Source organism: Chaetura pelagica, unplaced genomic scaffold, assembly GCF_000747805.2.
Source record: "Chaetura pelagica isolate M959 unplaced genomic scaffold, ChaPel_1.0 scaffold207, whole genome shotgun sequence".
Lineage (NCBI taxonomy): Eukaryota > Metazoa > Chordata > Aves > Apodiformes > Apodidae > Chaetura > Chaetura pelagica.
In genome coordinates, this window is record NW_009953929.1 from 3,753,887 (window position 1) to 3,768,597 (window position 14,711).

Consider the following 14,711-nt stretch of genomic DNA (forward strand, 5'->3'; position numbering starts at 1 on the left):
TTCTTCCTTTTTAAAAGGAACAGTAACTATTTACCAATGTTAGAGGCAGGGTTTTATATCTTCTTTTAACATCCATCATACCCCAGTAGAAAGTGTGTTAATAGGAGTAATTTGCTTGCAGGTAACCAGGTCCAGCAGTTACACCAAAAAGTCCCAGTTTCAGGTGGAAGAAGAAGATATTGAGAAACTAGAAGTCAGGTAAGTGATGTAGATTAGAAAGGAATTTATTTTATCATCAGTAAACCATCATATTTTATTGAGACAATAAAGAAATGTTTTGAGTATAACTCCAGGTAATTTATGATAAGACTTGTAGAAAGATCCTTCTAATACAGAAAACTACTTCATTTTTTTTTTTAGTGTGCTTCTTACTGAAGATGCTGGGCTTTGCTTTTAAGTAAACAGTAGTGAGTGTATCTAGCAGCCTAAACTTGTTTCCCGTGCCTGTGAGTAAAGAGGCATGAGGAACTTCTTCCAATATATATTATTCTGCATAGAATATTAGTAGTAGAATTTGTACTGAAGGGCACACTAGTCTGCTTTCATATTTAGTTGACTGTTTTAATAAAAACAGAGGGAAAGCCTTTAATGAGATTCTTACAGTTTTGCATTGCTTCTTAGAGAAATGTGTTTTGCATCTTTTCTTTACAAATGCAAATAATACTTCAAAGTGTGTTCCCCTTTTCTGCTCCTTTACCCTTAGGGCTGGTCTGTCTGTGTTGGTGCTATGTAGTTAGAGCAGTTGAGAGTCCTGTGTGCTCTTCCTTTCCTTTACCATCCTCATGCACATACATGCACCAAATCTACTGACTAAGTCTTCAAGGCTAGCATATGTTTCCTGACAGGCATGAGAAGAATTTAGAAGTTAGTTTTAATAGCCATTCTGGAAATAACTTGGTATGTGCATTTTTTACTAGTAATTTCATTAATATCTTAATTAGAACTGTATATTTCATTATAAATGCAAATATATTTAGAAAAGTAGTCACGCCCCAACAAATGTAGTGTTAATTTTTTTTTGTTCTTCTTAACAACTGCTGTCTGTCAGAAATGTCAGAGAGGTAAGAAGTAGTAGAAGACCAAGGTGCATGTCTGGAGTCTGTGATTCCTTTTGAGGTTGTAAGCAAACGAGCTGCTGGTTGGAAAAAAAGTGCATGTGTTGGTGTGACATTGCAGTGTGCCAGACTTGAGCAATTAGATAGGGCTATGTAAATGTATTAGTTAAAAAGATCACGTGAATTACCTGAAAAGAAATGTGCACATCGTTGGGGTAGAGATTGTTCAGAATACATATATATTGCCAACATCACTTATTTACTGATGCGAGGTCTGCAAGTCTAACTCTTACTGTTTGTTTCTTTATCTGTTCTTTATGGATTAATAAGCCACTTGTTTGATTCTTCTTGATTTGATTAGAATGGAGTGAGATTTCTAACATTTCCTGCCTGCATGCATGTAGATTAGTGCTGTAAGGCAATTGCTGTTGACTTAAAGATTTTTATTTCTCTGTGGGAGAAAGAAATAATTCAATAATATTCTTATTTTCAGGGTTGACTTATGGAATAATGGAAATTTGGTACAAGATGTCTTTCTGGGAGAAATTAAAGTTCCTGTGAAGGTGTTAAGAAATGATTCCTTTCAAGCATGGTGAGAAATGGTGGATCAGAAGTGAATTTGCTTCTATCTTGCAGGTCTTCCCTTGCAAAGGACATGTTTTATTCTAACTATCCATTAAAATATGTCCTCCTGTTCTAGTCTAGGTAAAACATCTCAATACCTTAACCTTGCCAGAGGATTAATTTATTTATTCTGTTCCCCCCAACATGCCCACTCCCACAGAACAGTTCATGCATTTGAAGGGAAGGTGCAGAGTAAAAAATGGGAAGACTGAGCTTAACTATCTGTCAGCTTCCTGGATTTTAGTAATCTGTGTATGCCTGACCATAAAACCTGGAACTTCTCAGAACTGAATCACTTGTAATTAAATTCCTAACTCAGACTTCCAGAATGACTGATGAAGAGTGAAGTCACATTGCAGCTGGGAGTCAGAACCCAATGTCATTTCAGGGGAACAGGCACAGAAGTTTAAAAGCTCAAAATGTAAGGCATGAATGCAATTCAGGAAAGACTGACCTCTGCTTGTAACATAGCAGCAACCTCACTTCGGAAGTTCATTCCAGTCTCTAGCACCTTCAGCCTTTCAAATACTTAGTAGGAGGAAGTGATGAATACAGCAGATTTGAATGCCTCAAAGCATGTAGAATATTATACTTTTAGTGCACCTTTCAGTAATGCAGAGAAGAATGCACATATCCACATTCATATTCACATATCCACATAGAAAACACAGGAAGGAAGGGAGTAAATGGGAACTAAATAGAACACAGGTCTTGGCCAGGAGCCATTATAGCTCTGCTCCATGTGCCCACCTCAGTCTCCCAAGTGTCTTGGATGGGTCAAAGTTGAACTCTGTTTCTTAGTATTTGAGTTCGATCCTAAATATAATAAATGTTTCTTGTCAATATTTTCAGTTTTTTACATGGTGTGTTGCAGACACAGGCTTGGCTGCCAGTGCTCTGAACTGATCAAAAGCTGTATGACCATCTTAACATAACAACATGTCTGTTAACAACCTGCTAAGAGAGAGTTTATATTAGCATGGACTTACTACCACTGTATTGTGTTTTTTAATTCACCTCACTCATGTTCGGGTCACTTGAAGCATCAATAGAGAGGTTTGTGTCTGTTTAACTATACTTTGTAGGCATACCTTGCCCTCATATCCAATTATGATCTACTTATCAAATCCAGTTCTGTGATTTAAAATAACTATTTTTTATACTATTATTAACCTACATGAAGTGTTTTTTAATACATCTGAAGTACAGCAGATAAAAATGGTATCACTAGTACTAAATATTGGGAAAATAGGCCTAAGAGTCATAATGTCACATGGAGGTTCTTGTAAATAAATTTTAATTTATATTGGCGTGCCTTCATGGGCAGTCCATCTGATTGTTAAAAAAATATTTATCTCCTGATTGTAGAAATACGAGTATAAATTATTGTAAAAGACTATTTGAAGATACAATTTCAGTTTGAGCTGAATGTTGAAGCTGTGATATCACTTAAAAGTTGTTTAGTTTTTGTAGGGCTGCACCTCCTGTTGGAATACAGGTGAACTACAGCAAAAGTCAGTGGATTGTTTATTATATTTCATGTTGAGAGTAGGAAAAAAGCACGTTTTTTCCTTTGATTGTAGTTGTTTGTCAGGAATTCAGCCTGTTAATATTAGGTTTTTTGCTTGTTTCAGACTAGACCATTTAAATTATTTGCACTAGTAGTTCTATCTGCTAGGTCCAACACCCTAAATATACCCAGATGTAACATGAGAAGGTCCAACATAATTTTTAACTCTTACTACTATCCCAGTTGAGATACAAGAATTATATCACAAATTGCTGCTTGGAAATATAGGATAAAATAAATATATGTTTCATTATTTGCTGCTGCTTTAAATTTTAAATCTAAAATTTGTGAATTTAATTGTCACTTTTCAGACTTGGTTTATATATACTGAAATAATTAAATGTGATACTTTGCTTTATTGTAGAATTAGTCAAATTAATGATACGTGAATCTAATATTTTAAAACTGCCCTGTTGGTTTTAGGTACTTACTTCAACCAAGAGAAAATGGAAACAAGTCTTCTAAAACTGATGATTTGGGATCACTTAGGTTAAATATCTGTTATACTGAAGACTGTGTACTTCCATCTGAATACTACACTTCTCTAAGAAACCTGCTGCTAAAATCATCAGATGTTCAGGTACATTTGTGGAAAATTTATTTAAAAATGAAAGCTTACAAATAATTACGCAGTCCTCTATAAGACAATGTGAATTATGCATATCTAGAGGGTTTTTTTGCATTTTCATTTGAGTGGATTACTTCTTTTACAGCCACGTGAGTGGCTTGTAGAGCATTTACTTCTGCTCCCAACTATCAAAGATTTTCTTCTGATTTTAGAAAAATGAGCATAGACAGTGAAATGGCCTGTGCTGTGTGACTGGAACAGATAAAATACTTCTCATTGGTTACTCTTTACAACATTTTTTTTTTTCCTACTGGCTGCTATTGGGCCCCTGGATTTAGAGGTTTTCTAGGGTGTTACTGGCATTGAAGGGGCACATAATCACCTTTGTGAAAAATGGTCTGCTTCAGAATTGATTTCTAATTCCACTTCTGAATTGCTTCTGTGTTCCTCAGTAGGTTAATCAGTATGACTGGATTTCTTACATGAACTTAGTGACAAAGTGGGAAGTGTGGTAGATGGTTAGCATAGCATTGAGTGTTACATGCCTGTCTTTTATAGCCTTTCTTCACTTCAATGCTGCTGAAGTACTGGCAGAGGAGAAAAAAAGGTTAAGAGGAAGCAGATTGTGACTAAAATTTTTCAGTGGATTTTCAGTTTTTCAAAATGTTCAAATACTACTTCACTGGAATTCAGGAAGTTTGTAGCTAGCAACAGTCAGCAGCTGTCTGTTCTTTTTTCTTAAATAGCTCAATGTTTGTATTGAAATTCTCAACTGTAGATTAGTGACAGACACTTCAGAAGTGTGAGGACTGTATTTCAGTGTGCTCTGATTATAGTTTCAGAACTATAGATGTTTTCAGAAGATAGATGATGTTATAGTAAAACAATTATGTAATTCCTTGGATTTGTGACAAAGTCGTACTCTAACACTTTAGGGAGAATGAGAGGGGTGAGTAGGTGCTGAATTTCATTCTTAAATGTCAAGTATAGAGTAGATCATACCAATTTTCAAGTAACTATTTCAGTAGGATTGAAACTTCTGATTTGCATGTTATAGCGAATGTTGAAACTCTTCTGTGTCTATAGTCTCTTTAGATTTGATCTGTAGTTTGCCAAATACATGAAGAACATTGAAGTACTTCACTCATGGTTTCATACTCTGCTTTCTCACAGCCAATTTCTGCATCTGCTGCCTACATACTGAGTGAAGTTTGTCGAGACAAGTATGATGCTGTTCTGCCCCTTGTACGGTTATTGCTGCACCACCATAAGCTCGTTCCGTTTGTTGCTGCAGTGGCAGAGCTAGACCTGAAGGACACTCAGTATGTATTTTGTTTAGTGATGTTTTGTCTTTGTGAATTATTCTTAAGAGTTTCAAAGGTCTTTGTGATAATATTGATAAGCAAATGTGTCACACTTCTTTCTCTTGTTATGTAAAACTGTCAAAATACATTAATCTTTTAATGCTAGTTTATAAAAACATTGTTAAAGTCACATTGCAGCTGGGAGTCAGAATTATGATTGTGTGCAATTTGATAAAATATTGTAAAAATTTCTTGGAGCTGTCCACTCTTCTACTGCATGTGTAGGTCCATCTTGCCTTGTTGTGAGTAAGTACATGTCCACCTGCATGCCTTGAAAGTGGCATGCACAGCAGTTTTTCCAAGTGTCAGTGTATGGCCTGTGATTTGCAGCTCTACGGTTAGGAGAGAAAGTAGACCTGAGTAGTGGCCACTGAGGTGCTGAGTCCTGTGGAGATGTGGAAGGGATTTTGTCACCACAGGATGGTTCATTCCAAAGCTGACTTTTTCCAGATTTAAGTAAGGTGACGTAATTTAACTGTGTAGGAAGAGCTGACTCATAGAAAATAGTTTTCTAAACTGCTTTGCAGTACACACATTCTTTTCCATTATAATTGAACTGTTACAAAGAAAGATTAAACTAAATCTCCCAGATTAGAAAGATTTATTTTGCATGGCTGGCTCTCAGTTTTCTTCAACTGCTTTAATGATTAAAAAGTACAACCCTAGATTAAATATGTTGTGGTTTAAGTGTCTTGGGTTTATTAGTGTAGTGTAGTATATGCTATCTATTGTAGCTTTAAGTTTGTTTTTTTTCACCAGGACTACTGAAGGAAGAATTGTATATTAGTGAGGTACAAATCTTCATTATTTTGGAATTTTCTATAGTAGTTCTTTATCACATTCAGCACTGGATTATAACTTCCTTTGTCTAAATTTTTTTAAGCTTTTCCTTACGGTTTTATTTATGTTCCGGTTTGTGGTAATAACTGCAGTTATATTCTTCATTATTCTCTTTCTGTTCCTGAGAGCTGTTGCAAGCTGGAGATCTAAACTCTGGACTTCCTGACTGAAATATATGAAAAATTGTTTTTTAAAAATATAATGGCAAGATAAAGTGTTAATCAGATGTAGTAACCAAGCTTCCTTTTTCTGTTCAAATAAAAATCAGTTCTTGTCTTACAGAGAAGCAAACACAGTCTTCAGAGGCAACTCATTAGCAACTCGGTGTGTAGATGAAATGATGAAGATAGTGGGGAAGCACTACCTAAAGGTTACTTTGAAACCTGTTATAGATGAGGTAGGTTATACTACTGAAACTGTTTTCAAGACACTTAGCCCCCTAGAATATGCTGTCACTTTGCTCTTTTTCTTCTTACATCTCCCCGTGTGTTAGTAATCACTCAGCTGGGGAATTCTAGAGGAAAGTTAAATTGGTCAAAAATTGATTAAGTTTAGAGGAGAGAGCTATTTTTTATTTATTATCCAGATGCTTGAAAAAAAAACAATTAATGACAGTTGCTCCAGACTTTAACACATTGCAGGCTTGACCGGCATGATGCTTTATGTAACTGGTCCATGATAAAAAGCACATGCAAAAGTGAGGATGATTATTGCATGCTATTAAGGATCATTAGAGCCTATTTAGAGCTTTAACCCTGAATCTAGGGCAGAATCTGATTTGAAATAGGTGCATTTCCATGCTTTCAGTCTGAAAAGTTGAACTCCTATAGTTTTGTTTGTTTGTTTCAGATATGCGAGTCTCCTAAACCCTGTGAAATAGATCCCATCAAATTAAGAGAAGGGGATAATGTAGAAATTAATATGGTGAGTTTCCTAATCTGTTTCTCCTACTTGAAATTTTCTCAAAATCTGTTAGAAAAACATTTGTAAAAGCAGCTCTGCAGAGTGGAAAATGAGTAACTTATGGGAGCAGTATAATTTTCTGATTCCAGAGTAAACAAAGAAAAAGTTGCATTTTCTTATTCCTGTTGATGAAAACAGCAAAGCACAAGTCCAGGGGAAAATGGGGCAGGGAGGAGAAACTAAACAGAGGAGTACAGTGTTCTTAGCATTTTGTTGGGTTTTCTATTTCCTTATGATCAGAGCACCTAGATGATGAAGTAGCTGATTAGACCTTTCCATTGAAGTTTTGCGTGCTGCTTGCCTGTTACCAGAGGATGACTTTTAAGGCAAGAGCAGCTGCAGAAAATTAACATCTACTAGGTATGCATAGGAAGTGCCCCTTTCTTGTAACATGCTGTTGTCAAATTACAAAGCAGGTTTTGATAGATGGTTGTATGTTGCCAGCCACTGCTTACATATTTGAAGTGAATATCATTAAACTATCTTTTAACACTAGTAATCCCATATAAATATTATGAAGTTTTTAGAATATGTACTACACTAAAATGCATTATTGAATAATTGGGGAGTGTTTTGAAAGAAGGAATTGTTGTGTTATGTTTGTATTCAGGAAAAAAGCCTAGAAATGCAAATGTTAATAGTCTGAAAAAATACCTTTTTTCATACTTGCAGGAAAATCTCCGCTATTATGTAGGCAAAGTGTTCAGTGAAATTGTGCGGTCAAGTATAAGTTGTCCTACCCTAATGTGTGATGTTTTTTATTCTTTGAGGCATCTGGCTGCCAAACGATTTCCAAGTAAGTGTTCTCTAAACACTTTTAAAAATTGTTCCATGTCAAATACTTAACTTCTGCAGTTACTTTACAGGGATTGTTAAAATTCTTGCCTTGTCCAAAGCTGTGCCCTGAAACTTTACTGTAAGAATTGGGCATTTGTTCTTCTGTCAGTCTGTAAGTTATGGTAAAGCCTTGTGGTCAATCAGCAAGAATTTTGTATTTTCTTGTACAAAAATATACCAAGTTAGAACCACTGTAAGACAGCAGCAAGTAACTCACCAAGAAAAGTATGAGATACTGGAAGAAAAGCACAAGTAATACAGGAAGTGATGTAGCTGTAAGATATGAAAAATTAGGAAGAGCTGTTCTGTTATTGTTTCTAAAGCAAGATGTAAACTTGAAAATAAATTTGGTATTTATATTATAACTACATAAACTGCAACCATGTTAACTATGGCTAGTACACTTAGAACTTAAATGTCCAGCTTTACTAGTTATAGGTACTTCTGGGGAAGGGTGGAGAATATAAAATATTAAATATATTTGTCATGTGACCAGTATTAAAAAAGTTTTATTCTTTTGGAATGTTTTTAATGTAGGAATAATATGGTGGGTCTGGAATACTCTCATACTTCAGACAAAATCTGAAATGTCATATGATAAGCTGCAAAGGAAGAATATGCTTCTCATATAGTCTGGAGCCTTTCTCTGATTCATGTTTGTCACTGGAACTGACACTATAATTTCTCTAGTTAAAAGACTCCTTTCAGAACAACTAATTTGCCAAACAGATCAGATTGAAATGGTCATTAGAGCAATAATGTGATCCCATTCAGTTTTGCCGTATAAAAGTGTAAACACACACAAAATATTAAATTATAAAATCCTCATTTACAGCATCAAAATTCTATAAGACCCTGGTTTTATGATGCAACTTGTAATTGGAGTTACTTGTATGTATTGACTGCATTTGTTGTGCAGCGTTAATGTATTTGAGTTGATCAGTGATGAGCTTTACGGGTGAATAAATTTGGTAGCTGTAGTCTTTAAAGGCAACTGCCACAGTATTTTGTCTTTTGATTCAGCATGCCTACAGCTGCATCTAATCAGCACTGCCTACAGAAATGCTTGCAGAAGTCTTTGTTCCTAGTAGTGGAGCTGATGAGGCAGTTGCATCTTTTCAGAGAAATAAACCCTCCATTATAAGTTGAACATTTCTTACCATGATCACCTTTCTCATTTCATGCACTTCATTGATTTTTCTATTCTGTTTTAAAATGTAGATGTCTCCTCTGATGTTATATTCTAAGGATTTTTATGTTGACTGTCTTCATTATTTCTATTAAGTTCAGTGCATGTTACATTTCACGGTTTTTCTCTGCAGATGACCCTCATGTGCAGTATTCTGCAGTGAGCAGCTTTGTGTTTCTTCGTTTCTTTGCTGTAGCCGTAGTCTCACCTCATACTTTTCATTTACGACCTCACCATCCAGTAAGTTTCGTGAAGCTTTGTTCTGTTTTATTCATAACTGTCAGATCTGTTTATCTGGGAAGGCATAAGTGACTTTCAGTGGGTCTGTAACTGGGAAATAGGATTAGTATTCCTATTTGCCTCAGTAGAGTTTTCAATTTTATACCTCACCAAAGGAACCAAGGCATTTGCAGTTCTCTGAGCATAAAATTTCTCAGTCTCTGAGGTATTTTCAAGTGATGTAGCAGAGCTATTGGTATTGATGCTGTGCCTTTCTTGCTAATGTTCTTCTTTGTTAGAATAGCAACGTGACTGAGGGTTCTTTAAAGGCAGATGCCTAAACTGGATTGCTCTCTTACACCGTGGAAGTTAAATATACAGATGTCACTTTAGAAAAAATGTCTTAAACAGATGTTGAACAGTTATCCAGTAACTGGTCTATGTATTGATTCTGAATTGATTCCACTAGTTGCAGTGGGTGACTCTTTGATTTTCAGTTTTCAAATTATTGAGTAGATAGCATTAAAAAACCCCTGCAAATACAGGAATATGGAGATAGGAAAAAATAGTATATAGTTTTCACTTAAAATACAGAATAGGTATGAAAACTTCTGCTCCAGGACTTCTTTATTAGCTTATTTATCAACTTAAGTGTGTTGTGCTTTCAAAAGAAAAAAAAAAAATCTTACTCAAATCCATTCCTTGGATGTTATCTAGTTTGTTGGTTAAAAAGATTAGTGTTTTATCGCTTAAGACTTAAACATTTCAAAGGGAACAGCAAGGCCCCTTTCTGTGGCTCTGTGTATAATCCTGTACTAATATGCAAGCGCTGAGGCAGCAAACAAATTAGGGGAAAGCCTTAAAGACAAATATTTCATTATGTTAGTGTTAAATTTTGCATAGTTCAAAAGCATTAGGTGTGTAGTAACAACTACAGGATTTTAGGGGTTTGACATGTTTTAAGGTAAAAACAGTAAATTCTAGTGGTAGTGAGTAAAATACTAAACACTATGCAGTAGACTATAAAACATATTTACAAAGCACAAGTACTGATAGAGGACAATACTACATATGCATTTCTTCTTTTTGGGCAAAGAAGTAAAGGAATGAAGATATGTCAGATTTACTACATTGCATAATATAATATTTTTTGTGACATTTTCATTTTTTCAATTGAAGTTTTTTCCTGGAATTGTGAAAAAATGACTTCTGAATTTTGTTTCTTTATTATAGGATGCACAGACTTGTAGAACATTAACTCTTATATCAAAAGCCATCCAGACTTTGGGGAGTTGGGGAAGTTTGACCAAAAGCAAACTTGTAAGGCTGCTAAAATTATTTCTTATTTCATAGACAACATTCTTTGGAAGTTATATACCTTATATAATATAATATACTTTATATAATATAATATACCTTGTTTTTCAGTCAAGTTTCAAGGAGACGTTTATGTGCGAGTTTTTCAAAACTTTTCAAGAAGAAAAATTTACTGAATCTGTTAAAAAGGTACCTTGCAACTAGATTTTTTTAATGGTTAATGTATCTGATCAGTCTTAAGTATTAGAAAGTTGTGCTATTGTTCAGTTTTCTACTAGAGAGGAAAAAAGAAAAATTGTGGTCTGTTTCAGATGTTGTGGTTTTTTTTAAAGTATGAACAACAAACAAAACTAAATTTCTACACAATGGAACACAGCAGTTTTTTATAGTGGACTAAGCTCATTTAGTTAAAAAAAGTATACATTTTTTGAAACAGACTTTATTAGCTGTGCTGGCTAGAAGCTAATTATATAAGCATTTTGTTGCATATGGGTTTCCTTTGTTACATTGTTCCAAGTCCCTGCAACATATTTTCATTTCATCTGTTGCATAAAGTGATTGTTTTGTTTCTGGAGAAACTGTATCTATATATCTTAAAAATAGCTTTTGGTTTTGCTGTGCTTATGAGTAGTATATATTAATTGTGTGTTTTTTCTTAAGTTCCTAGATGATGTTTCCTCTACTGAAAGTAAAGAACCCAGTGGTATGAGTGAGCCAGTACATCTAAAAGAAGGGTAAATACATCTTTAACCTGTATTATGCAAAACAGAATTGACTTGACTGTTTTTTTCATTAATGCCAAGGTCAGGTGAATCCTCATTAAAATGTTTGATATACTGTAGAAATCATTAAATTTTAGTTTGCGATAATTCTTTGTTAGTTTGCAGAAACAGTTAAACCAACAGCTGTAAAATTTTGTAACTTATCTTTTAAACACTTTCGAAAACGTAATTAAAAGCAGCTTAAAACCTATCGAAGCCTGTCTGTCTTTCTGATAAAACTATGCTCTCTGCAATGGTTTATTCAGAATTGTGCAAGTGTTTTTTAAAAGAACTCATTAATTTAATTTAGAGTTGCTTTGCACGCTGTTTAAGCCCAGGTAGTTAAATACTCTGCCTTTAAAGTAAGGGAAAAATTACTCTGTAATTGGAATATTTAACAGTAAATGAAAGAATGCATTTTTAAAAATTGAGGTGAAAATTACTCTTAAGAAATGAATTTTCTTTTTTTTTAATTGATCAAGAATAGGTCATGAAGTAATTAAAACTACATTTATGGTGGAAAAATATGTATTTACCTGAGAAGCAGATTCATAGCAACTAAAGATACTTCTGTGAAACAAGCATCCATATTTCAAACAAGGAAGAAAAGTAGCTTATATTAAATAGAGATGAAGGTGACAATTGTGGTGGAGCAACAGTCAGTTATAGTAATTTGGAAGCTAATCTGTATTATAAATTGATGTTGCTCAAAAAAATAGTTTCCAGTGAGTGCACTTAGTGTTCTGAATACAGTTTGTCTACCCTTGTTGTTGAGTCCTGTTCAGCATCATTTATATTCTGATTCAGATAAGGGCAAGAACATGCACTTGTAGAAAGTGGCAGGAAAGAGAATCTTGTAGTTGGAGACACATTACTCTCTTCTGGGAAAGTTTTGAGTTCTGGACCTGAATAAGTACTGCTCAAATTTGCTGCTACAAACAAGAGTCTGGACTGAATGTTTTCCAAACTCTTTCCTGTGCATGGAACCCTGTGCACAACCACCGTATTGGGAGGTGATCTTGGGGATCTATTTTGAACAACTAGTAGATTACTTTTTTTAATTTCTAGTGAAGTAATTTTTTATGTTGTCTTAATAAACAGTTTTGAAAGCTCCTCAGAAGACTAATGATGCACTTCATTTGATTCTGTCTTTGCAGAGAAATGTACAAAAGAGCTCAGGGAAGGACTCGGATTGGTAAAAAGAATTTTAAGAAACGATGGTTCTGTCTAACAAGTAGAGAATTCACCTACCACAAACAGCAAGGTGTTTTACAATCCCTTTCATTTTCTCAGTTTGCTAAGAGTTTGCATCTGATTTAGGCTGTTTTTTAATACATAATTTTATTTTCCCAAAGTTCATATGATACGTTTTAATTACTTTTGCCTTGATCACCAAATGCTTTTTTCTGATTCAGGTACATTTTCTCCATTAAAAAAATGCAAATTTTAGAGAACTTAACCTACAGTATCCATGCACTGAGGCTATAAAACAGTTGGTTTTAAATCACTCATCCCTTTACAATTTTTTACAGATAAAGAACCAATTTTCACTATTCCAATCAAAAACATCCTTGCAGTGGAGAAACTTGATGAGAACTCCTTTAATAAAAAAAATGTAAGTCAAAAGATATTTTATTTAAAAAAAAAATCAATAATATAAATTATTACAATTAGCTTATAGAGCTATTGATTACCTGTTACTAAACACTTGAGCAAAAAATCTATTTTGTATCAGGAATAAAAATCTGTATGCATTATTTCCAAGTACTCTGAACATGTAACTTAACCTGGAATTTTGGATCTCTGCATCAACATTTCTGACTGATTTTCTGACTTCTGTCCCCCTTCCCATATTTATGGAACGAAGGTTAAAACAGTACAAAGCACTTCTACTAGCAATGCAACATTACCAAACTTTGTCATTTTTATGAGAACTTTCTACAATACTTTCATCAGCTGAGACCCTTGTTGTCTGTGCTCACTGCCTCATTCTGAACCTGTGGCACATTGGTACTTGTGTTATTTCAGTCAAATGTTCTGGAGCAGTGATAAAAGCTCAGCTGTTAGGCTGAGGATGGCTAAAGGATATGAAGCCTGAAGTCTGAGGTTGCACCCAAAGATACGTGAATGAAGAGGACAGAAAATGCCTCATGTTACAATTCTTTAAACAATTCTTTAAGGATTCTTTTTTGGATGAGGAAATGGTATAGGTGGAACACAGGGAGCTGTTATGGTTTCTTTTTTCTTCTAAATAGGGCTGTGTAGTAAAACGAGAGGTGAAAAGTCATTTTTTCTCCCTTGTCTCACTTTGTCTTAATTTGGCTTTGAGTTGCTTGAGCTTTGAAATCTGTTGTGATATATTCAGAGTTGTGCAATAACTGGATTTTTTTCTTCAACTGAGCAGAGTAATGTTGCCTTCCTTATACAGATGTTTCAAGTACTACATGGAGAAAAACCACTCTATATCCAAGCAAATAACTGTGTAGAAGCCAGTGAGTGGATAGAAGCTCTTTGCCGGGTAACGAGATCCAACCAGAAGAGGCTGAGTTTTTACCACCCTTCTGCTTTTCTGAACGGGAGCTGGTTGTGCTGCAAGGCCACCACAGAGAACACAGTGGGCTGTGCTCGCTGCACCGCGTAAGTTGCTCCTCACCTGAAAAGATATGTTTTGTAGGAGCAATAATATATGATTCACTATACAACTTGATGATTTGAAACCAAGGCTTTCCTTGTCTACTTTAGCAAGTTACACTACTAAAAATATGGCTTACTAATAAGGCCTGAAGTACTGGATTTTGCCAAGTCTAGTACTTTGTCTGCCACCATATGAAATGAAGATAACCAGTTCTGCATGTGAGTCAGAAATATGGAATAGTTGATTTATTTCCATACAGAATAATAGCTCATGTTTATTCAGATTGCAAGCTGAATGCAGAAATTTGACTTGTCTAAGTCATCTATATGAAATAATTTAAGCACCTTGCTGCAGAATGCTCAGCCTATATAGTCTTGCTCAGTCTATAATAGTCTTTCCCTAATCACATTGTCTTGTTTTATACAGTCACTTTTTAAAATTTAAACTCATGTTTTAAAAAACTGTATGAAGAAAATTGGCTAAATTATAGATGTAGATTCTGACAATTATTTTTTAAGTATATCAGGAAAATGAGTAATAAAATGCATTAGTGCCTTTTTTAAGCTGCTGATATCTGAGAACAGAAAAATGCTCTGATCTTTTTTAAAGATAAATTTATCCCTAACTGTATAGTTGCATAGATTACAGACTGAAGATCTTAGTATTTTAAAATTCAGTGTAAGTCCTAGAAGATAACTTTCTGAAAATACATGTAATACTTTTTCTGTGTTGCTTAGTACATTCCTATATTAGCCTTCTCAACGGTTCA

The 14,711-nt window shown here is 34.6% G+C and overlaps 1 protein-coding gene across 1 annotated transcript in view; it reads left to right on the forward strand.

The window, feature by feature from the left end:
* RASA2 (RAS p21 protein activator 2) overlaps positions 1-13,973 on the forward strand; it is a 38,821-nt gene extending 24,848 nt beyond the window's left edge. The window contains exons 7-20 of the mRNA XM_010001640.1: positions 122-198; positions 1,549-1,647; positions 3,673-3,829; positions 4,991-5,139; positions 6,304-6,418; positions 6,871-6,945; positions 7,657-7,780; positions 9,144-9,250; positions 10,463-10,549; positions 10,658-10,735; positions 11,207-11,280; positions 12,465-12,571; positions 12,840-12,922; positions 13,736-13,973. Of these exons, the coding sequence (XP_009999942.1) occupies positions 122-198; positions 1,549-1,647; positions 3,673-3,829; positions 4,991-5,139; positions 6,304-6,418; positions 6,871-6,945; positions 7,657-7,780; positions 9,144-9,250; positions 10,463-10,549; positions 10,658-10,735; positions 11,207-11,280; positions 12,465-12,571; positions 12,840-12,922; positions 13,736-13,948 (1,545 nt within the window). The 3' untranslated portion in view covers positions 13,949-13,973. The remainder of the gene's footprint in view (positions 1-121; positions 199-1,548; positions 1,648-3,672; positions 3,830-4,990; positions 5,140-6,303; positions 6,419-6,870; positions 6,946-7,656; positions 7,781-9,143; positions 9,251-10,462; positions 10,550-10,657; positions 10,736-11,206; positions 11,281-12,464; positions 12,572-12,839; positions 12,923-13,735) is intronic.
* The last annotated feature ends 738 nt before the right edge of the window (positions 13,974-14,711 follow it).